General features: G+C 38.6%; 2 protein-coding genes, 2 long non-coding RNA genes and 1 pseudogene across 6 annotated transcripts; 3 read left to right on the top strand and 2 right to left on the bottom strand.

The window, feature by feature from the left end:
* The first annotated feature begins 3,337 nt into the window (after positions 1-3,337).
* On the top strand, positions 3,338-3,646 carry LOC111346430 (uncharacterized). Its single transcript, XM_022953717.1, has one exon. The coding sequence runs from the start codon at positions 3,338-3,340 to the stop codon at positions 3,644-3,646; it is 309 nt and encodes a 102-aa protein (XP_022809452.1).
* Positions 3,647-8,697: 5,051 nt separating this feature from the next.
* LOC148725391 (uncharacterized) lies at positions 8,698-14,567 on the bottom strand. 2 transcript variants are annotated; one of them, XR_015990829.1, is made up of 4 exons: positions 14,413-14,567; positions 10,830-11,241; positions 9,860-9,968; positions 8,698-9,545 (listed from the first exon to the last, which is right to left on the bottom strand). It is a non-coding gene; the product is annotated as an uncharacterized LOC148725391 (long non-coding RNA). The 2 variants fall into 2 exon arrangements; XR_015990828.1 differs by lacking the exon at positions 10,830-11,241 and having other exon boundaries at positions 14,413-14,562.
* Positions 9,550-14,419, top strand: LOC148725392 (uncharacterized; annotated as a pseudogene). Its single transcript, XR_015990827.1, has 4 exons — positions 9,550-10,009; positions 10,440-11,456; positions 11,948-12,151; positions 12,589-14,419. The product of XR_015990827.1 is annotated as an uncharacterized LOC148725392 (transcript).
* Positions 14,568-14,637: 70 nt separating the features above from the next.
* Positions 14,638-17,276, top strand: LOC148725390 (dual specificity testis-specific protein kinase 2-like). Its single transcript, XM_088730799.1, has 2 exons — positions 14,638-15,045; positions 15,766-17,276. The coding sequence occupies exons 1-2, from the start codon at positions 14,737-14,739 to the stop codon at positions 16,588-16,590; spliced, it is 1,134 nt and encodes a 377-aa protein (XP_088586925.1). The 5' UTR covers positions 14,638-14,736; the 3' UTR covers positions 16,591-17,276.
* On the bottom strand, positions 16,694-17,972 carry LOC148725389 (uncharacterized). The gene is made up of 2 exons (XR_015990830.1): positions 17,440-17,972; positions 16,694-17,120 (listed from the first exon to the last, which is right to left on the bottom strand). It is a non-coding gene; the product is annotated as an uncharacterized LOC148725389 (long non-coding RNA).
* Positions 17,973-22,818: the final 4,846 nt, after the last annotated feature.

Here is a 22,818-nt window from a genome sequence, read left to right as displayed (position 1 = left end):
AAGGATCTCCCCTACATGTGACGCACCTCAGCAAACGTATTCGGGAGGTATCTTCTCACGCATGCCACAGAACTGTAACGAATGCCATAGAGCTGTAACTCAAATGCCAAGTTTATTAGACACTTGGGACCTCGGGATTAAACGCACGAGTCTGGGAAACAATTGACGCCGGTGTGGCATGCGTGCAAAGGATCTCTCCTACAGATCAGCCGTTGTACATCTGCCAAAAAATTGAAATATTCTTCATTGAGCTTCAAGCTTCAATCTACTATTGTTTCCTCAACACTAGCTGGAATACAGCTATTGACGAATCTTTCTGAAGATAAGAGATTCTATAACCATATTAAGTTTTCAGTCAAACTTTAGGGTTCTATTTTTTCGCTAAAACGGTCTTCTCTTGCTAAAAATAACATGGAATTTACTTTTTGATATAAACGCTACTAACAAAAATTTCCTAAACGAATCACTGTCTACCGTAAGCATTAACTGATAGTTTTTACATTTACTTCTTCTTGCGTAGAAAGGACAATAACTCTTTAATGAGGTATGTTTCGTTGGATTGGACCTCTATCCTCTACGGTTAATCGAAATATATTGAACAGTTTTCATCATTACTTGTACGTCATAATATCTAAGTTAATATAATTCTTGCCATCGTAGATTTCCAAGCTCACACAGATCTGTAGAAGAAATTAGATACAGATGAAACATGTTAAGGAGTACCTTACTCTTATGCTGAGAGAAGGATTCGGTAGAAAATCTTTATTAGGTATCATCCCAATAGTATGGTATGGTACCTTTCACTACTCTTCTTAGAGCACAATAAAACACAATGTCGTAAATATAACGACAGTGAATGAAATGTCTGAACTATTCCTACTCTCCCTCTCCACCCTCCTTCCTCTTCTAATCTTTACGTCAAAGGAAGCAATTGCCGAAAAAAGTAAGTGTTTAAGTTCCAATTTAAAAATGACAGAAAAACAGCAAACATTGGGGAAATACTTGAAAAAAAATACATTATGATCACCCAGAAGTTGTTTAATTGTGGAGCAAAGCCACTCGAATTTTGGCCTCTTTGAAGGCTGTTCTTCCCAAAACTCGATCAATTAAGGGCTACAATTTATTGCGGTCGAGAATAATGTCATTGTGAAATATTTCGTTTTAGCAGAAGGGCTCTCTGGAATTTATTCACTTGTTCATTACAAGGCTGTTATTCCAGGCAGTATCCTGAAAAAAGGGAATGTAACCGAGTTTTAAAAACTCACCCATGCCTATATCTGGTCAAGTTGCAAAAAATTACAGGTTATATCTGAAGATGGAAGAAGACGTATCGATATAACAGTTGTACTGATCTAACGAACAAAAACGCTACTTCAACAAAAATTGTTCAAACGTGTTTAATTGAACTAAAAGCAATTATATACTGTACATTTGCAGCATTACAAACTGTACTCGGAGTAAAAGCTTTGCCAAAGCTTTGTCAAAATTAAGAGTTCTGTCGAATTTTAAATCTAGACTTTGAGGTCTTATTTTTCGCCTTTCAAACGGTTTTCTCCGTAAAAAAGTTCAAAGAATGTACTTTCAGATACAAACGCTATCAACAAATATTTCCAAAAAAAAACCTTTCTACATCGCAAACATAAAGGAAATCCTCCCTTTCACTTCTACTTGCATTGGGAAGAGGTAAAGTCTTAAATGAGCTTTTTGTTCTCGGATTGGACTTCTATCCTCCAGTCTTAATTGAAAGAAATTGAACAGTTTTCCATGTCCATCACTAACATAGTTCTTACTGTGGTAGACTTGCAAGTTAACATAGGTCTGTAAAAGAGATCAGATAAAGATGAAATGTGTCTAACAAGACTTAACTAAATGATATCGAGATGAGGATAAGCAAGTCAATCCTACTGAGCTAGGAAACATCCCTAGACTTTGTTATGATATTCATATCTGAAACATACCCAGCTATAATAATATTATTAATAATTTTTTTTTCACTGCTAATCGCCGTCGCAAAGTAAAGCAAGGACGCAGCTCAACAAAGTCGAACCGAAAGCTATGACAGTGCATAAACTATTCCTACTCGTACCCTCTCCCCCCTCCACTCCAAGAGGGAGAGGAAAGTCAAGGAATGCCAAAACCAGAGAGGAGTAATAATCCATAGATTGTTTTGAGATACATGATCACATTGGGTGATATCAGGTGAAGAGGAGGAATATTTCAGCTATTACTGTGACAGTAAGGCTGATTAAATCAGACCAGAAACTACTTTACGGTTACGCCGTATAAAAAGTTTGTCTTTCAATCTACTTTTTGATCCTAACCAATTAACCATTGTCTAGGCTGCCACTCTCATTTTAATCATGAAATAAAAAAATAGCCTCGTTAAAAAGCCTACTTGAAGTGGTCTTCAACCAGGTTTGGTTGGTGTCGCTGTAGCCTAGCAAGTATGTCAGCCTTATGGGTAGCTTGGAATATGAACTATGTACAAACTAACCTCTTACTGTGGACGTTTTCACACCCGTAAGACCCCTAACAAAGTCGTTTATGGAAAATACCCGAGGAGAAGAAATCGCAAAGTCTTCTAAGAGGTTTTTTCGTCAAGAGCGAAGAAACTGGAGGAGTCTTTCCTGTGGAGGAAAGGAAGAAAAATCTCGTCCAATTGAAACCACCGGCAGTTTAAGCTAAAAATTATATTACAGATCTATGTTTTTTTTGTTACTGCAAGTAAATGTCGGAAGAAGAATAGGAATTGTACTCGACGGACCTTCTTTTTCTGCCGTTGTGTTTTTCACTATCGTTTACTCTACACCTGGGGAGTGTCATTACTGCATCAAAACACTTTAAGATGAAAAAACCTTGAGTTTGAGGAACTTTTTAAATTATCTTAGCTCTAGTACTACTGACCGTATTTCGACGTTAACCATCCAAATCTTAAACGAACTCCATTTTTGTACGAACTAAACTTAACTGAATTTTAGACGAGTACGTTGTATCGCTCAAGGCGATGATATAATTTTCCTTTTCTAACTTGCATTCCAGCTGCTTCTTTTAACAATATTTAAAAATCTAATTTGAACTTGAGTAAACTATTCTATCCACCTGAAATTTATAAGTTTTTCCGGCCATTACTCAAATGGGTCCTAGGGACAAAGAACTGATTCACCCTTTATTGCCTCAGCAACTCCTGTTGCTGTATCGTGACTAAATGATTGAATTGCTAGTTGAGAAAATCCGAATTTTAGGACGATGGTATTAAACCTCATATTCATACTAAGTTTTAAACCAAAATGGAACAAACTGGTTGACAGTAATAATCGGAGTGAAGCAGGGCTGCTGCATGGCTGGATTCCTATTCCTGCTAGTGATTAACTGGGTCATGCGAAAAACCGTAGAGCGCAAGAGAACCGGGATTCGATGGAACTTTACAACCGTGGTGGAGGACCTAGACTTCGCAAATGACCTCGCCCTCCTATCCTCAGCAATGAACCACTTTCAGAACAAAACAACAAAACTTGAAGACAATGCAGCCAAAGTTGGACTGAAGCTGAATACCAAGAAGTGTAATGTCATGAAAGCCAGCAGCAAGAATGATGATAAGCTGAGGGTTGGAGGAAGTGAACTGGAGGAGGTGGAGAGCTTCACATAACTGGGTTCAAATGTGACAAAGGACGGTGGAGGCACAGCTGACGTCAAGAAGAGAGTAGCCTTGGCCAGTACACAGATGAAGCGGCTATCAAACATCTGGCAATCCAGCGACATAAGCGGAAAGATCAAAGCTTCCCTTTTCAAGAGACTTGTTTTGTCCGTCCTACTCTACGGATGCGAGACTTGGAAAATGACTAAAGGAGAGGAAGAGAAGCTCGACACCTTCCAGATCAGTGTCTAAGGAGAACTTTCAAGATCCGATGGCAACAGCATGTCTCCAGTAAGACAGTTCTCGAGATGGCAGAAGCAGGAAAGATCAGCGAGGAGGTGAGGAGACGGAGATGGAACTGGATTGGGCACATAATGAGGAAGGAGAGGAACGACGACTGTGCTGTGGTCCTTGGTTGGACACCAGAGGGAAGAAGGAAAAGAGACCGACCGAAAACAACATGGCGGCGAATGGTGGAAAAGGAAAGAAACGGCGCAAGCTGGAAAACACGGAGTGCTGTACGCCATGCAGCTGCAGACCAAACACAGTGGAGGAGAGACGTCCAAGCCCTCTGTGCCTCCTGGTACAGAGATTTAAGGTTAAGGTTTAACCAAAATTACTTGAAAAGCAGTTCTAAAACGTATACTCTCGTGTGACTCGACCCGTGCACAATGCGGTAAAGACAAGCATATCAATAGATATTTGTGTGTTTTTCTATTCAGTCCACGAATTCAGTGACCTGATCTGTTAGTCCTTACACTGTTATTTCTGTAAGGTTGCCTCAATTTCATATTTCTTTTCGCCAAATCGCTCATCCGGTTCCTAGCGTAGATTTTCATGGTGTAGTTTACAAATGGAATTATATTTCCAATAGTAACGCGAGTAATATTCAAGCTGTCCTTTCTCGGTCTGAAAATTACGTCACCCCAAGCTTTAGCAACTGACTTGTTTTCACTTCCACTTTCAAACGGCCTACGGCAGTCGAGGTCATAAAACACTTGGCTACTTATTAGAAGATGTGATGAGGGGATCAAAAACTTTTTAACAAACGATGTCTTTACTTTCTATTTGTCTGCTATGGTGAAGTAAGCAATCAAGCATAAATATTGGCCGGCAACTGCAGAAAGCGGCAGCGCATTCATTAATACATCTTTTCTTGAAATATTTCAACATCTTACATGTATCACCCGATGTAGGTCGGTTTGAACAAGTTTTGCGCAAACATTCCAAAACATTTGTTATTTTGGGGGTGCTTCAATTTTACGAAAGTGGTTTATGTAATTTTCTGTTTAGCAATTGCTCATTTAGCAAAAGGGTTAGTTACTGATCCATGCATTCATTGTACAGGCTTACAGCATCGTATAACATCTTATAACATCACAGGCGGCCTAAGCGCACTGTGTGTGATTTTAGGGTCTAAAGGTCATAAACAGGAATACCTAACATTAAAAGATTGAATTTTGAGCATAAGTGTGTGCTGTCAAAAATAGTTTAAACAATAGAAAAAATGAAAAGGATAATAAAAGTGATAATTTTTTAGGCTTAAAACTCAATTTTAATATGTTAGGTATTCCCGTAAATGATCTTTCGACCACAAAATCAAACACGGTAGGCTTGGGCCACCGTAGGCTTGGGCCACCGTAGGCTTGGGTGTCCTTACCAGTGCAATTAAAGCTATTCTGGTCGTTGTATTTTCCTTCTTGGCAAACTGAAGTAGAGAATAATTGAAAACGTATTTACCAGTAACGCCGATTTAAACGTTTCTGCCAAGTCTCACCGACAGATGAACGAGTTAAAATCAACTTCACCTTAGCGTTTAAATCATTAAATCCAAGGACGTTATCATTAAGCCATTAAATCCAAAATCCATTAAATCATTAAATCCAAGGACGTTAATAAAGCCATTATCACCAGTGGAAGCAATCTTTTAATCATTACAGTAATTGACAGGTCACTTTTCAAAAGACTGAAATAAAGAACCTTTTGTTTTTCAAAAAAACTTTAGTTAAATATGTATACAATGATCCTAAATTTTAGTTTTAAATGTCCCAGTCTGAGAAAGTGTTCCAGGGGCCAAAAATGGTTGTCAACCGATTCGACTGAAACTTGGCACAAAAGTTGAGTGTATTAAGATATTTCAAAGTCCTCCTTGGCTCACTTCTCTGACGGTTTGTTCTGGAGGTACAAGGAAGGTCCCATATGTGGCCTGTCACTGGAGCACCAAAAATATAATTCATCCTTCTAGATGGCATTGTGATAGTACGATAAAACTCCACTGGCAAATTGTGGTGCTAAACGAATTTTTAATAAACGAATTTGATCATGGATTCTACTATAGTGGAGCTTTTACTTCATAAATGTAACTTTGTTCTCGAGTGATTAGACAGAGAGGGGCCTGGGGCTAAAGTTTGGTCAAATTTGAGGTCAGAATCATTACCCGAAATTGCCATTTTTCAAAAACCATAACACTCACCTGCCTTCTTGCATAAATTTCATATCAAATCCAGTATGTACTTAAATGACCCATTTATCAAAATCAGTCGAGAAAAATTTGGCTTGTGTAGGTTTGTTAGGTTTTGGCACAAACTCCATGCCCCACTAAGGTCAAGCAAAATGGAGTTTTGAGCGTAATTCATGCTATAAACAGACCAAATTCTTGACATAAAAACTTTATTTTGTATTAGGTGAGTGAAAATGAAACATTAAAGCCAAATAAGGGTCATTATCTAGAAATACCTCGATTCTTAGCTTACAGAGGCTCTAAGAAGGCCTCTGATTAGCACTACAAACACTTAGCAGTTTAGCAAAATAAAGTAAAGTAATAAATGAAAACCTCGTACCCATCATACAGCACAAATGACGATGTTCTTGCCTTGATTAACAATATTTTCTAAAGATGCTTGAATTTTCTCTGATCTATGTTTGGTGGGCCATATTTCCATACCTATCATACTCCGAGCATGCAAAGTCTCTATATTTTGTCAGGCCGTTTTTTACTTGAAAATAAAGTGATGTTAACTCGGCCTTAACCATTAAGATAAGAATAAAACGATCGTTAAGAGATCATCCACGTCTGAGCTTTGAATAGGCTGAATAGCTCTCGCAAATACCCATCACTAAGCGAGCATGACCATGCATACATAAGATTACGTGACGCGGTGAGCACCGTCCAGGTGACTTGTGATCCACCAGAGATCTTAGGTACCTTGGAACTGAATAAATGGAACCATCCAACAAAGAGGGAATCCACAGTAAGAAGAGCTGGATGACAAAATACTATTTTTGCTGCTTAAATGAAATATTTCTCACGACATGAGATGATGCCAATAGGACCCGCCATTTAGGACGTAAAGAGTATTAGGACTGGACCTAGTCTCCACCCCTCCCCCAATTCAAGCGTAACTGTTTATGTCCTATCAAGTAATAAAAGTGTAGCGATAAGTTTCAAGAGAATTTTACGATGGTACTTTGTTCTTTTAGAGGAGTAAATGATCAGTGCAGTGCCGTGTCATGGGCTCTGCACGAAACAGGAATGACTCCTTTGTTGTATCGCGACATTTACATGACTGCTTGGTTAAAACACAAGTACAAGGGGTCGGGTGCGTCCGGGACGAGAGGAAGACCGGGTGATGCCAAAGCTACAAGTACAGGTAATTCAAAATATAAGAAGGGACTCATACACGGGCATAAATGTAGCAGATGGCTTTTCAACTGCAACTCTTGCTAAGAGCGGTCCTAATAGATAAATAATATAAATAAATAATACCTTTATTTACCCTCAGCAGTGTTTATAGCACAAGTGCTAGCGGGGGCGAGCAAACAACTGAAACAAATAATTCAAACTGAACATAACATTATAAAGAATCCCAACTGGCCGGAGCAAACCAGTAGGCTATTTACAAGCATCGCCGAATATTTGAACTTGGAGCTACCGTGAAACAAATCTAGGTAGTGGTCAGGGTGGGACGCAAGCCCCGGAGCGCTCAAGTGGATTAAGGCCTGGTTCCCATGTCAATATTCACGGTTTTGACAAAGTTTAACTATAACTTCTTTAAAACGTGGCCAATTTCCATAAAACTTTGCCAAACGTTAGGCCTTCACCTAGTGGATGGAAGTTTGTCGTCCGAAAAACGTGATGAAATTTGATACTTGCAAAAACCACTAATTTCGGCGCCAAAAAGCTATGTGCCTTCCACAACAAATTCCCACCACTTGCTCTCACAACAATCACAGAAAAACCTCCGATTCATATCAGTGTAGTGATAAACGCTATTAAACCACTCGGAATGAGCACAATATTTCTATAATATTTAACAGGTAATTGTTCGCGTTTGCTTGAGTCAACTTAAGTACCGATTTCGTGATCTTAACACAAATTTATACGAAACATAAGAAATGTAACTGTAGGTTCTGATTAGAAATAAAGAAAGTGATAGTGGTGGAGTCCAAAATGAATAATACTACAACTAAATAATCTTAACTAGTGGTGGGAAGTTAAGAAACTCGCAGACAGCGTTTCAAGTGTTCCAGCCGCCATATTTTCTCGCGAGGATTCCCCTGGCATAGTTGCCATGGTTTAAATCAACCAATTACTTTTGAGAAATGCGTTTACAAGGCCAGGGTACGAAGCCAAAACATGGCGAACTAAGTTTTAAGGTCGAAAGAAAAGCTTATTTCAAATCCCATAAGATTTGCTATCTTGGGCTTTCGGAAGACAAAAACTCGGAGGAAATGGAGCAAGAATCCTTGCTTAACCTACGTGTTTTTTTCCCTTTAATTTGAAATGGTCTGAAATGGTGAATTACGAGTAGGGCTACAACGACCTGTGGTAAAGGAGAGAAGTCAATAAAAAATAAGGGCTTTTCGTTCTCTTCTCTTAAACCTGCGGGTAAAAAACGCGGTTTTTGTTAAAATAAATTAGTAACTTTATCTCTAATGGTTTTGAATTCGGTAATACTTTATTGGTTTAGGCGCAATTTTCGAAAGTAAAGAGCGCGCGCTCATCCCGTAGCAAGATAAATTGTTCGATACAAGTAAGAAAGGAAGAAGATTTGGCAAGCAAACGATGTCTCTCATATTTAATTGTGGATTTTCAAGAGTTGCCGTTAAAGAAAGTTTCCATAAACCGGGAAGGACGACGAAGGAGGCTGATCCCGTTCAGCGATGGAGAAACTACCAAGAAACGCTAGGTGAATCAGCACAGTCAATTTTCGCCGTTGACAAGTCCACATACCTGAGAAAGGCAAGAATTATTTATGATTCATTTCGAAAAATGAACTCTCGGAGCCGAACTGAATACCTCAAGTACTTTTCGCTTGCAAACTGGAACGGTTTACCCGATTCTCAGAAGTCAGAACACACTATGTCGCACTGTCATGCCTGCCAAGTACATCACTTCGCCATCCAGTCCCTCTTTCCGAACACTGTCAGGTTCAAGCCGCAAAAGCTAGTTCAAGAAGCCCTTGTAGAAAATAGGAACGTAGCAAACAAAAAAGTAAAGCCCACCCAAAAAGCAATAAAAACGGCCGCAAAACACATTTACTTAAACATAAATGGGCACTTTCAGAAAACGTTTAACGTTAGCTTTGCTGAAGCTCAAACTAAAGTATCCGAGCTCGAGTTACAGCAAAAGAAAAGCAAAATACAAAAAAAACGCTAACGTCGACAGCGAGCACGTCAAGAGAAGCAGAAAGTGCAAGAGGAATGGTCCAAACGTGACGCAGATACAATGCTGAGCACGAGGCAGTCTTACAGTCAGCGGGAAAAACAAAGGACCACTCTGTACTTTGAGACAATGGAGGAAGCAGCTGTAAGGGTTGGAAAACGGAAGAGACAGGAAGATCTTGGAGTTAGCAAGAAAAAACGCCTTTCTCCACCTCCACATCAGGTCGACTTCGACAAAGAAAACCTCCTGAAAGAAGTAACAAATATGAAAGAAGGAGACAAGGTGAGGTTACTTGCATTTAACACAAACAGTGAAGTTCCTTACATCTACCATAAATACAATAATACAATGTAGATACACATACAAGTACATGGAAATTGTAGGGGGCCCTGGAAAAAATATGGAAGTCTAGTAACAATGCACTGATTCTTTAAAATAAAACAGCCTTAAGATTGCTTATTAGCATACCATAAATTTTTTCCTAGATCAATTATTCGCATCTTGCAAGAAGATATGGTCTGGCAGATCTAAGGCTAGGAAATATGGTGGTAAAAGAGTACCTTGAAAACCAAGGAGTAGACCTAAAGCGTTTCCAGCAGCTGCGAAGAGGTGATCAGTCCCTTCCAAGGCGGAGACTGAACAGGATGGTTGGAGGAGACATCACTGTTCCTGTGCCCAGAACAAACAAAGAAATTAAACACACACTGAAGGTAAATCTTGTCTGACTGAAGTTTAACTAAAAATGTGTTTAAAATCCTTGAGAAAATTATTCAATGCAGCCAGAGAGTCTTTTTTTGTGACTATCAATGATGGTGACCTCTTAGTATTGTACTAATTAATAAATTTATGTTGGTACTAATGCAGCTATTAAGTACAAAAATATTATGTACTTCTGTCAGTAGTTCACGTGCAGACAATTAAAACAAGTACAATGCTTTCCACAAGTTTACATGCAGTGTATGTGGCCATAAATGTACTCTCCCACCCTCTACATCAAACAAAAAAAGATGTAAACTACCACCAGATTGTTATGCGCCTATTAAGTTATTATGAAGGAAGCAAATTGTAATTAAAATGCTTTTTAAAAAATTTTAAATACAGGACAGGCACATAGAGTCATTTCACTGTATTTCTCACTAGGACAAACTGGATGCAGGAGAATATACCATTGGTGAGCTGGTTGTTCCTAGGATGTATAAAAAGCTTGTTCTGAAGAGTGATGGCACCCTTCAACAAGTGGAATTTACAGTTTCTGCCAGAAAGATCCCTCTCTCTGGAATCAGAAAGAGAGAGCTTCAGAGATGCGAACAACTTGGCATTGTGCGTGCCTATTCTGATGCTCACTATGAAGGCATGTCAGATGAGAAAGTTATAGAATGTCTGATGGAGATTGGTGAATGTGACAAGCATGTCCGCGAGGATTTAACAGCAAGCCAAAGAAAAGAACTCCTCATCAAGTTCCAGAGAACCAGGCATCTCATGATCTGGGGAGACAATTCAACCATTCTGAACCATGGTCACATATTGTACCTTATTCAGTGCCTTTATGATCCTGCCTTCTTCTACACCCCTGAAGAGATGAAGGCCAGAGGGTATGGAGATGTTGATGTAGCAGCAATTGTTGAAAGGCCTCATCTCTATATTCTTGGGAGATGTGGATCAAAAGAGGTTGAGCAGCTTGCATATGTTGAGACCAGACAAGAATGCCTTGATTACCTTCCTTACCAAGTAGAAACCAGTGATGGAGTTAAAGTGAATGATGTAATGCGGTTCTTCCATGGAGATGGCCCAGAGCAGCAGTTTGAGAGTGGAGAGCAGAGGGGAGGAAATGCTGGTTGTAGTGGATGTAGTGGAGATTCACGAAGGTATCGTGACCTTACATACAGTTTTCGACGCCCCCAATTGTCTCTAGCAGATCGGCAAAACATAGTGCTAGCAGGGCCTGCAGGAAAAGCAAAAAGAAATGGTGGAATCAGACCATTCAAAGATATGTCAGTTGCTGAACTGCGGAGGGAATGTAGAGCACGTGGATTGTGTGATGAAGGCTACATTAGAAGGATCTGCAGATCATCCTAAAAGAGCATCTTGGTGGTATACAGAGAGTACCAGCAATGTTTACCATGGATCAAGGAAGAAGCATAAAGGATCTTCATTTAGGTATGTAATTAACTCAAATATTTACAGTACTAGCATAACACAAAGTTATTATAAAGTTATCTTTTACCATAAAGGAGAATTACTCTCCTTACTGTATGTTAAGTTCATGGACTAGTGGCTCTATGGCTGGTTAATACAAATTAAACAATTTGTACTTTTATGTGCATTTGATCATTAAGGAGAAATCTAATTTTTTGCAAAGCATCATGTGCATGTTGTATCATTTTCTACTCATAGGGACAATAACAACTTTTATTATTAAATTGAACTTACTGACAAGTATCAAACAATATTGATTGTAAAAGCAAAATTAATTGGTCTGATTCTCCTAACATGGACCAGGACATACTGTACATGTAAAAGCAACACCTCACAATAGCAGTTTAAAAACACTCATATTTCACCCAAGCATATAACCAAATTTATATGTATTTATAAAATCCAGTTAAATTAATTTTCTTTGGTTTTATTTATTCCCTTTCACTATACAGGGATGTATGAGGTCCTTCCCACTGAACCATTACATGATGTGAAGGAAAACATCTCAAACATCATCACTGAAATTTCTGCCCACCTTTCAGATGATGTGAAAAAGTTGTGTGAGGAGACACTGAGCTTAGTTTCTGGAACAAAAGACCAACTGCGTGGTTCAGATTATCGTGAGATCTGTATCGTGCTTGCAAAACAGTTGAGAGGTGAACATTGTTCTACTTTTGAAGTTATATAGACTGAGGTCCTAATTAACTTTATACTTAAAATATTCAATTTGTCCTGACAATAATACTTTTGTTATTATCCCACCTCCCAACGCACACCCCTGGTAGGTCAGACCAGTTTGGACTAAAATTGGCAGAAGAATCAGGAAAATGTTATTATAAGTCTCTAAAAATTTCGCATTTTTCACATTACATTGACATCTTATAGATAGTTACTTTTCAAAAGTAACCAGCTATTGTCCTGTGTGCTTAATTACTGCTGTTCTGCTAAGTTATTTTTATCATCAAGTTGAACAGTTAACAACTGTTAATACATGTTGTACTCCCCACTTACAGAAAGTTGTTCTTTAGTTCTATCAAAATTATTTTTAATCAAGTGTTTTTATAGCTATATTTTATTATTTTCCCCTTAATAGGTTTTGTCGATGAGAAGGTACAGCTCTTGTTGGACACCATGACAGAAATCATGCAAATTCTGTATGCTAAGGTACAAGAGAGATGCCAAAAAAATGTATTAAGGCTTCACAATCAAACCTTTCTTCATGCTATTGCATGTGAGGAGGTTATTGGAAAGCCTATAATACTTACCGAGAAAAAATTCTATGGCCATTACCTGCACTCACTGGTGTGCCATGCACCCATCCAACATCGCATCATCTGCTCCAGGTCAACCAACACTGAACAACAAGAGCGCCATTTCAACACTTTTGCCAGTATATCCCTGGCAACATCAAGCAGACGACCTGGAGAGATCATCACCCCTGGCCTGATCAGGATGCAAGCAGAAATGAAACAAGGTGAAATCAACCGACGAAGTGCCCTTCAAGAGCAGGAGTCACGACTCGGGAAACTATCCAAGTGCTTGCCAAAACCAGAAAATAGTATCATCCCCCACAGAATCATCCTTAAATACCAGAGCGCCTATCAAGCACACCTGGAGCGCATTTCTGACTTCCTATTGTGTGGAGAAGGAGTTTGGTGGAGGCATGTTGCTAAAGGTGTTGAATTCTTTGTTGTCACTTCCCCCTGTGAAACTCGAAGAGAAGTGCACACCCTTCCACCTTTACACCACTTTCGCTCCCACACACTGAAGTCAGAGAGTAAATACCTTCAAGAAAACTGGAAGAAGTGTGTATCATCAGCTCATATTCAAATACCTCACCATGCTATCAGAGTATTTGATGAAAGGGGTGAGCTTGACCACATCATTCACACTGGCTTCCTGCAGGATGATGAAGATGAAGACGAAAGTGAAACAGAGAGTGACAGAAATGAAGAATTGAATGGAGTTGGAAGTGAAGATTATGCAGAAGAAAGCAGGCTAATGGATCATGACAGTGAAGATGATGAAGATGAAACTGACAAAAGAGAAGAAAGAGTGATTGCTCTTGTTCAAGTGGGAGAGGACCTTTTGGGCCAGGGTGACCAGAGAAATGGGTTGGAACTGGAGAAAGATCAAGAAGAGACAGGGGTGATTACAGTGCAACCTGAAGAGTTACCAATTACTGGTGAAACCCATGAGACCAGCCACACTTTCAATGAACCCAATTTATCTACATCCTCCTTATACTCGACTATAGCCAAAAATGTGGCTAAAGTTATTGGTGAGACAGAGGATGTAAAGAAACTTGACAGTGCTAGAAACAATCTTCGAAAAAACTTAAACAGTAAGACTCTGCAGGAAAAATATGAATCTCAACTAGCTTATGTGCAGTCGCAAGTCCTTGCAAAGCACTCAGAAGTAACAAAAAAATTTAAAGAATGGGAAAAATTATTCACAACCGGAAATGATTGTTTAGAGCCAACTCTGGATGATATTGAGAAAGATGAGAAAGGATGCAACCTGTACAAGACCCTACGATTGTGTAGACAATTGTTAAAGCACTGGAAGATCACTAGACACTTATAACCGTATTTATGTCTCCCTTACCTTACATAAGCACATGTGAGTGTCATCAAACCCAACACAAAATCCCGCAGTCAGAAAAATTATCTGACGGAATAGTTATCACATGCTGTCAACAATGAGTAATAAAAATACCCTAGGATTACTTTTTCAGTAAAAATTACGTGTACAATTATGTATGGCTGGTTTAGGTACAGCATAATCATTAATAAGGAGTGGAAGAGGGGAGTTTAACAATAAGAGATATGCAGAAAAAGAAATTGAAAACAAGTCCAAGCCACAAGAGGGTTTCTATCCCAATCAAACAACATATAAATAAGACGCAAGCACTTACCTCTCGATGAAAGTTGTCCTCCTCAATTGATTCTGTTTTCTTTCCGTTTCTTTTCTCTTCTTTTTTTATTGTTTGTTTTGTTTTCTGTCATCTCTGAACTCTAACTTCGGAAACATTATTGCAAAGCGAAAATTAGTTTGCTTACCTTTCTGTCACTATGGTAACCCCTGAAGAGTTTCCTTAGAGGATGCGTAATTTGCGGCTACCGCTGACGATAAAGCGAGATTTGACTCGTGACATGATGTGACAAGATCAAATCAATGCTTTCCCGCCTTCCCGCCAATTTTTAAGTGCATTTTCTGTGCAACCAAATCAACAACGAATATGGAGGATGTTGCGAATACTAGCAAATTAATTCCCTTTCGATGGCGTCAAAATACCATTGCTGAGCGGCGACGAATGAGAAACGACAGAAAGAAGCGTAAGCGGCTTCAGAGAAAAAAAGTTAAAGAGGATGAAGCAAGGAAGGCAGTTTCCGAACGCATACGTAAGGAAACCATGCAGAAAGATCGATTTCTATACCTTGCAAGGAAATATTACTTGAAGTGGCAACAAATAAACAAGGCCCATAAAAAACTTCAAGCAAAAGCTGGTGCCCTATCACCGGTTTCTAGATTTGGAACCAACCCTAGGGTGAGTGGTGCTTCTGAAAACGTACATACACTCAAAAAGTCAGACTGATGTTGTATGTTGGGTTCTAGGAGGGGAGGGGGGTGTGCATTTTGAAATGAGTATGGTGCTTCAAGGAGAAAAGTCAGTGTTGAGTATAAGCTATAGTCTGTCAGATTAAGCGAAAATACAATCACCATTTTGATCAAATTATCTGATAACAACAATCACATAATGCACATTTCTCTCCAGCTCAATGTTGGCAAACTGAAAAAATGTAGTCATAGCATCCCTGAAGTGTTTTATTTCAACAATGAACAGGGGTACAGAGAGGAAGAAGTGAAAAAAATAAACAATTTTATTCACACCCCATCTGTAACCCCTATGCCCATCTAAAACAATAGAAATGCTTCCCTATACCACTTTATTTCTCATAATGTGTCAAGCAGGTTCTTATTATAGCTAGTAATTTGCAGATGAACTGTCTGCCCAGATAAAAAACACGATAACCAAACTTTGCCAAAGGATCAAAGGATGTCATGAATCACCATTTCACCAGAAGAATAAATGTATCTTTCAAAATAACAAAATGGCTGCAGAATTTGAATAGTACCTAATTTTTGAGATTTGAAAAATTCAAAAGGCACCCAAATGTCTAAAGGGGTGTAGGTAGGGTAAAAATTTACATTTCTTTTTTTAAAATGTCACTTAAAAACTTAAATTAACTGCAATTCATATTTGCAGCTTTTTTCCCCACAAGGTATTATATCTGGCAGACATATACCAGAAATTTCTCCATACCAGTTAAGGGCTCCACAAGACAATGACAATAAAGACATCACAGTTCACCTTGGTCATGGTGTATTTGGTAGTTGTCAAAAAAAGTATTACAAGGCAATTCCAGTAGCTGTGAAGGAGTACAATAACCTATCTTCTACTAAGGATATTCAACGTGAAGCAGATGTAATGGCAAGATGTTCCCATCCATCTCTTCCTCACATCTTTGGAGTCAATGTAACACAAAAACCTTACTTTCTGGTTTCCTATTTCTATGGTATTAACAACCAGACTTGTACTTTGTACAGTGCATTATACCATCCCACCATACCCTTCACAAAATATTGTGCTGGAAAGATTATGTTTGAACTGTGCCAAGCTCTACAGCACCTTCACATGAAACAACTTCTCCATCGAGATATCAAAAGTGATAATATTCTCCTGACAATTCTGCACACAGGATTTCATCCCATGCTCATTGATTTTGGCAAGTCCATTAAAGTATCTGAAGCTACTTCCAAAAGGAAGAGTCTAAGTGCACATGAACAGGATGGCTACCGTAAAAAGTACAGACACATTGCTCCTGAAATTATTCTTGGCCAGCCACCATCATTTGCTTCCGATTTATTTTCATTTGGTGTAGTCATGTCTGATATCAGTGCCAACATTCCTTGTGAAAATTGCTTTCTTGAAGGAAAAAGGAAATGCTTAGAAGAAGATCCCAAATTAAGATGTTCGATTGCATACCTTCTCAATCAGCTTGAAAGAAATGTATCCCTTTGCAAAAAGTGAAAGCAGTTCCCAGGTGATAATTATGTATAGTATGGCCAAATTCAATGCTCCATTCATAAGGTATAAAATAGTAATTATGACAGCAGAGACCAGACAGTCGAAATGTTGCAAAGTGCACCTGACAGGCAGTTTCAGTTTGTTATTGTATTCACGCTACTGGGTTTTCAAAGTGCATTCATTTTTCGGAAACTCACTGCAAAGATGTAGTCATCTTTTGGTAGCCAGTGAAAACAATAACATCTACACAAGGCCTTTCACAATAATATGAGGAATGCCTACATGTACAATGTACAATGATCACTTTCCTACAACTACTCAAAGGGTTCACATTTAAAAAAAAAATGTACATCATGAATTAAGAATTGAGATAAAAACTGACTAGCAGCTGTTGGACCTTTGTCCAATGGCACTCTTGTGTTGTTGTGTTAGACCCATAAGCCACTCTTTTTGTAACACTTCAAGGGTTATGTGCATGAAGGAGCTCTTATTCACAGAAAAAATCCACTGCCAAAGGATCATCTTCTTGCTATCTAAATAATATCAGTCAAAATGTCCAACCAAATTTAAATTAGTTCAACACAGCAGTGGCACACTGAGATGAGCCTAAAGTAGGTTTACAATCAAAGCCAATAATTTCAACTTTGACCATTCAAGAGAAATTAATAGTTGTTTATATTCTTGCTGAGCACAGTTATTGGTCGTTATTGTCAAAGTGGCCACAAATACTGCATACACATAGCTTACAGGTCCCGCAGCTAATAAGAGAGGAAAAACGTCCTGGGTGAAAATGTCGTGCACATTCTATTAGTGAATGAAACTATTAATTATAGTGAACAGCAATACACTTACGTTCAATGAATTGATTGTTGAGCTCTGAGGTGAACAACAAACGCAAAAACCAAATCGGCAGTGCAAACAGAAATTGAACATCCAGAACGTGGCCGCGTAGGGTATGCGTATCGCTCAAGACTTAAAGAGGCTTTAAAACGTTTACGTGAATGCGTCCCGCACATATATGCAGTTGGCCATGCCACTTACTTTGCGTGTGAAAGATCGAAACGGCCATCCAATGCTACATTATTGATCTTTGTAAGAACAATTTAGGTTTCCGTTCTCGTACACAGAAAGGCCAAAAACTAGCAGCTGTATAAAATACTAAAAATCTTTAACTTGTCTTGACGGAATGGCCCGTATTTAACATAAAAAAACTTGAGAATCCGACGTCCAAACACCTAACACGACAAACGTGGAGTGCTACACGCGACACATAGGAGAAAGAAGTCATATGACACCACTTTTAACCCCAGTTGCCACGCTACGGGTTAAGAGGTTTCGGGTGTCAGAAGGTCTCAAAAGCGTTTTAGAACCAGGCCTTAATCTACTTGAGCGATAGACTGCGAGTCCGACACGCTGACCACTCGGCTACGCTGTCTCCTCTCAACTTCCCGTCCAAAAGATATTTCCATTATTTTTTTTCCTATGAAAAGGGTTTAGGACACATGTTTCAAAAATAGATTGGTTGTTTTCCAATTCTCTCTTGTATGAAGATTTCAACTTTCGCGAGCTTTCTGCTAAGGGAAGATTAGCCAAGGCCGTTGTTGCAATAGCAAAAACTTAGTCAACTACAGTCATTGTCCCAATTTTATGACGTGGAAATTATAGATAGTGCTAATCCTAAGCCTTCGTATTATGAACCTCTTCCACAGTTGGCAAATTCCTGTGATTACCGCAAGTGGTGTTCGACAAACCAGCGTTACTCAAACTCAGTGAAGGTTGCGTGACTCCTCGACTTGGTCCAGTCCTCTCGCTCTCACATCCAATATGGTGGGCTAGTTGACACAATAACAATCGCATCTCGAGCTGTTGCTTGGCATGTTACATGTAAACTGCAACAAAAAATATTTGTTATCCAGCTCTCCTAACTGCGGATTTCTTATTTACTGTCGGATCATTTGATTTATTAAGCTCTAACGTACCAGGGAAATCGGATGGATCACAAGTCACCTCGACGCCACTCACTAGAACTTGTATGTATCATCCTGCTCTTTTACTGATGTCATCATGCGTATTTACAAGAGCTAGCAAGGCTATCAAAATTTAACCATAGATCCTCTGTTAACGGTCGTTATCATTAAGCTCACTTCATATTGCATCAAAAAATGGGTCCGACAAAACATAGAGACTTTGCATGCTTGTGAGTATAGTATTGTATGGAAATATGACCTGAAAATACAAATCGGAGGAAATTCAAGCATCTCCAAAAAAGATTGTCACATCTAGGTGAGAACATCATCATTTGTGCTCTATGATGGGTACTAGGTTTTCAAAGAAAAAAAACTACCTTTAATTGCTAAACCTGGGTGTATGTTGTGGTAATCAGTGGCCTTCTTAAAGCATTTGTAAGCTATAAGTCGAGGTATTTCTACATAATGACATTGGATTGGCTTTAGTATGTCATTGTCACACACCAAATACAAAATAAAGGCTTTATGTCAAGAATTGGTCAGTTTATAGCATGAATTATGCTCCAAACTTCATTTTGCTTGGCCTTTGAGGTGCATGGAGGGTTTGCGCCAAAAACCTAACAAATCTATATAAGCCAAATTTTTCTCAACTGATTTTGATAAATGGGTCACTAAAGTACATACTGGATTTGGTATAAAAGTTATGCAAGAAGGCAGGGGAGTGTGATGGCTTTTTGAAAAATGACAATTTTGGGTAATGATTTTGACCTCAAATTTGACCTAACTTTAGCCCCAGGCCCCTCTCTGTCTAATCACTTGAGAACAAATTAAGTTACATTTATGAAGTAAAAGCTCCACTATAGTAGAGTCCATGGTCAAATTCGTTTGACAGCACAATTTATCATTGGAGTTCTATAGCACCTTCAAAATGTCACCTAGAAGGTATGAAGGTATGAAGGTATACTGGCAGCAGCACCAATGAAGAGATTCAATTTTCAAAGAATCAATTGATCAATATAAACCATAGAATCTTTCATAGCATTCTTAATCAAACTTCAGACCATTAGCATAAATTATTTTTCTCTATTACATGTACAGGTATACAGTAATTTCTTCACAAGTGAAATGTAACTAATCTCAAACAGATGTTCCATCTTTTGTGACTTCATATTATGACAAAACTTTCAATTGCTATGATAGAGTATGAGTAGCACACAATTTATGTCACTAATCAGACAATGAAATTGACCAGTAATCTGATTTAAAAATATGATGAATTTATTAGATCACTCGTTTTCTTACCACAATGTAGTAGGAGGGCCAAAGAAGCTGTACTGTTCTCCCCAACCCCCTCCCCCACAGTGATTTCCACCACTCTGTGAAAGGACTCCAAAATGTTATGCTTATTGGCTTCAGGAGTGCAGGAATGCAACATTTCAACAACCACATGTTTTGAATCAATTCCAATAAACATTAAAGTAAAACATTAATGGTAGCATAAAGTAAACCACATTATCTTATAGTCTGGCAATAAATAATAGTTCTTTCTGTTTTTTCCTGACTCTGTTTCAGTTCACCAGTAAGCCAGCCAAAATAGAATTCCAGTTCCATGTCCTTATCCATATACTGCACAACATAAGCAACATTTGATTTATTTTGACTTTCCTTAATTTCTACTGCATTTTTCATGTTCAGAAGGTTGAAGTAAGACTCACGAAATGCTTCCATTTAATTATCTTGTGATGTTCCCCTACACATCAAAAGGAAAATAGCTTTAATCTATAATGAAATTTCTAATAATAATAATAATAATAATAATAATAATAATATAATAATGAAAAAATTATTAATTTTAATAATTTAATAATAATAATAATAATAATGTCATTCAGTGCTAAGGAACATGCAGAAAGCTGTAGTCTCTAGCTCCTTTAACATTGCCAGGACTTTCAAGATCCTACTGGACTGAGTTCTTCAAACGACGTTAGCTTCAAGCATAAGTTTTTAATAGGTTGATGGGACATTTATCTCCATTTTAGGGTCTAGGGGTCTACCATCTTAAAACTTTTAGGTTTTATTTGTGTCGGGACAGGTCCTGTCAGACTAAGTTCCCTAAACGATGTTAGTTTCAAGCATAGTTTTAATAGGTTGATGGGACATTTACTTCCTTTTAGGGTCTAGGGGTATAAAATTTTAAAATGTTTAGCTTTTATCTATGTAGTAGTGACAATCAAATAGGCTACACCATGGCACCCCCAATATCAATTTTATTGGTAATCTGAAGCATTCAGAAGTGTATACTGCGATGATAATGTTTTCTATTTAGACACAATAGTTTTACAGGTCATGATGCTGCCTCTTTAACCGCTCGTTTATGCGTCAGACACCGTGCATGCGTCTCACTCAGTGCGGATCGTACGGTGGCCCAGAAGGCTCAACGCAAACAAAAAATATACAGCTGCAAATAAAAAATATACTGCAGCAAATAAAAATATACTGCAGCAAATAAAAAAATCAAAACGCAAAGAAAAAAAGTATCGCAGCAAATAAAAAAATGCAACGCAAACAAAAAATACTGCAGCAACTAAAATATGCAACGGAAACAAAAAAAAAAAGAAAACGCCAACAAAAAAAAATTGGAACGCAACGCCAAGGAAGACTGAGTAATAGTTCTTAGTTTCCCGCCAAAACAGCATGAACTGGAACTCGTTTTTGGTTATAGACGAAAGCGATCTGCGTAGGATTATAGAAGACTACTTTCATCAAGGGTATGAAAATAAAGTTATTATCGAATTTTTAAAGGAGCAGCATGGTACTATCATAAGTTCGCTGCAAAACATGGTTTCGGAAAGGCGAACAAGCAAAGGATGGAACGAGTGTTGGCGGGAAACTAAGAACTATTACCCAGTCTTCCTTGGCGTTGCGTTCCAATTTTTTTGTTTGCGTTTTCTTTTTTTTTTTTTTGTTTGCGTTGCATATTTTATTTGCTGCAGTATTTTTTGTTTTCGTTGCATATTTTATTTGCTGCAGCATTTTTTGTTTGCGTTGCATTTTTTATTTGCTGCGGTACTTTTTTTCTTTGCTGCAGTATACTTTTTGTTTGCGTTGAGCCTTCTGGGCGACCGTAGGATCGAGCTTCCTCCCCACCGAGCTTTGGTCTTCTGATGACAACTTGACTCTGATAAGTTAAGGAGAGCAGCGCAACTGGTGACTATAAAGTTAAAAGTAAATCGGCCCGTACTCGGGAGTGATCACAGTTTTGAATGGTTAAACTGCACTTGAGTATGGCTACATATTGGATATATCAGCAAAGTTGAAATGGTAAATTGGCCACCGTAACGATTACAAAAGCTGACGTTTCGAGCGTTAGCCCTTCGTCGGAGCGCATAGAGGAATTGTGGGTTGTGTGTGCTTTTAAAGGCAGAAAATGGAGCTACGTTATTGGTGGGAACATGGCAACGAGAAAAACAAGAATAAATTAGTGGAATGAAAAGCGTTCGTTGATCCCTGTGGGATTTAGACTGCCGGTTTGAAAGATGAGCTTTTGTTCAAGATTTTTACGGCTTTCCGTGCTACCTAAGTGTAAGGAAAGACCGTAGATTGCCATATGTTGCTTAGAATGATTAGGTAAATTAAAATGCCTAGCGACTGGTTTCGATGTGTCCTTGTCATTCCTTTCCACGTCTCGAAGGTGTTCTCGGAATCGGTCACCTAGTCTTCTGCCTGTTTCGTCGATGTATATCTTTTTGCAAAGTTGAAATGGTAAATTGGCCACCGTAATGATTACAAAAGCTGACGTTTCGAGCGTTAGCCCTTCGCTCCGACGAAGGGCTAACGCTCGAAACGTCAGCTTTTGTAATCATTACGGTGGCCAATTTACCATTTCAACTTTGTTGATATATCCAAATTATTTCGTTACTCCCACCGACGCAGCCCCAAACAGTTTCTTTCGAAACTATCAGCCTTTATATCTTTTTGCAATAAGTGCAAGTTATGCAATAGATTACACTGGCGGAAGTGCACGTGAAGTGATCGGTGATCTTAATGGATCGTTTAGGTCCCGATATTTTATCAGTGTTGTGAATGAAAGGACACGTTTCGCATCGTGCACGAGCGCATTTAAAAGTTTCTGGTTGGTCATTAGTCTGAATAGAACTTCTGACCAAAAAATTGCCTATGTTTTTGTCGCGTTTGAATGAAATGAGCGGAGGCTGCGCAAAGATAGTGCTTGTCTCTGGATCATTTTGAAGTAATTTAAAGTTTT

The sequence above is a fragment of the Stylophora pistillata genome, chromosome 8 (assembly GCF_964205215.1).
Source record: "Stylophora pistillata chromosome 8, jaStyPist1.2, whole genome shotgun sequence".
In the NCBI taxonomy this organism is placed as follows: domain Eukaryota; kingdom Metazoa; phylum Cnidaria; class Anthozoa; order Scleractinia; family Pocilloporidae; genus Stylophora; species Stylophora pistillata.
Note: the sequence above shows the minus strand (reverse complement) of the source record. Positions and strands in the feature narration are given on the sequence as shown.

Bases quoted from the DNA above. Each gene is read 5' to 3' on its own strand.
- LOC111346430 (XM_022953717.1), top strand. From the start codon at position 3,338: ATGGCTGGATTCCTATTCCTGCTAGTGATTAACTGGGTCATGCGAAAA.
- LOC148725390 (XM_088730799.1), top strand. From the start codon at position 14,737: ATGGAGGATGTTGCGAATACTAGCAAATTAATTCCCTTTCGATGGCGT. The intron at 15,046-15,765 runs GTGAGTGGTGCT...TCATATTTGCAG, and splicing joins GATTTGGAACCAACCCTAGG to CTTTTTTCCCCACAAGGTAT.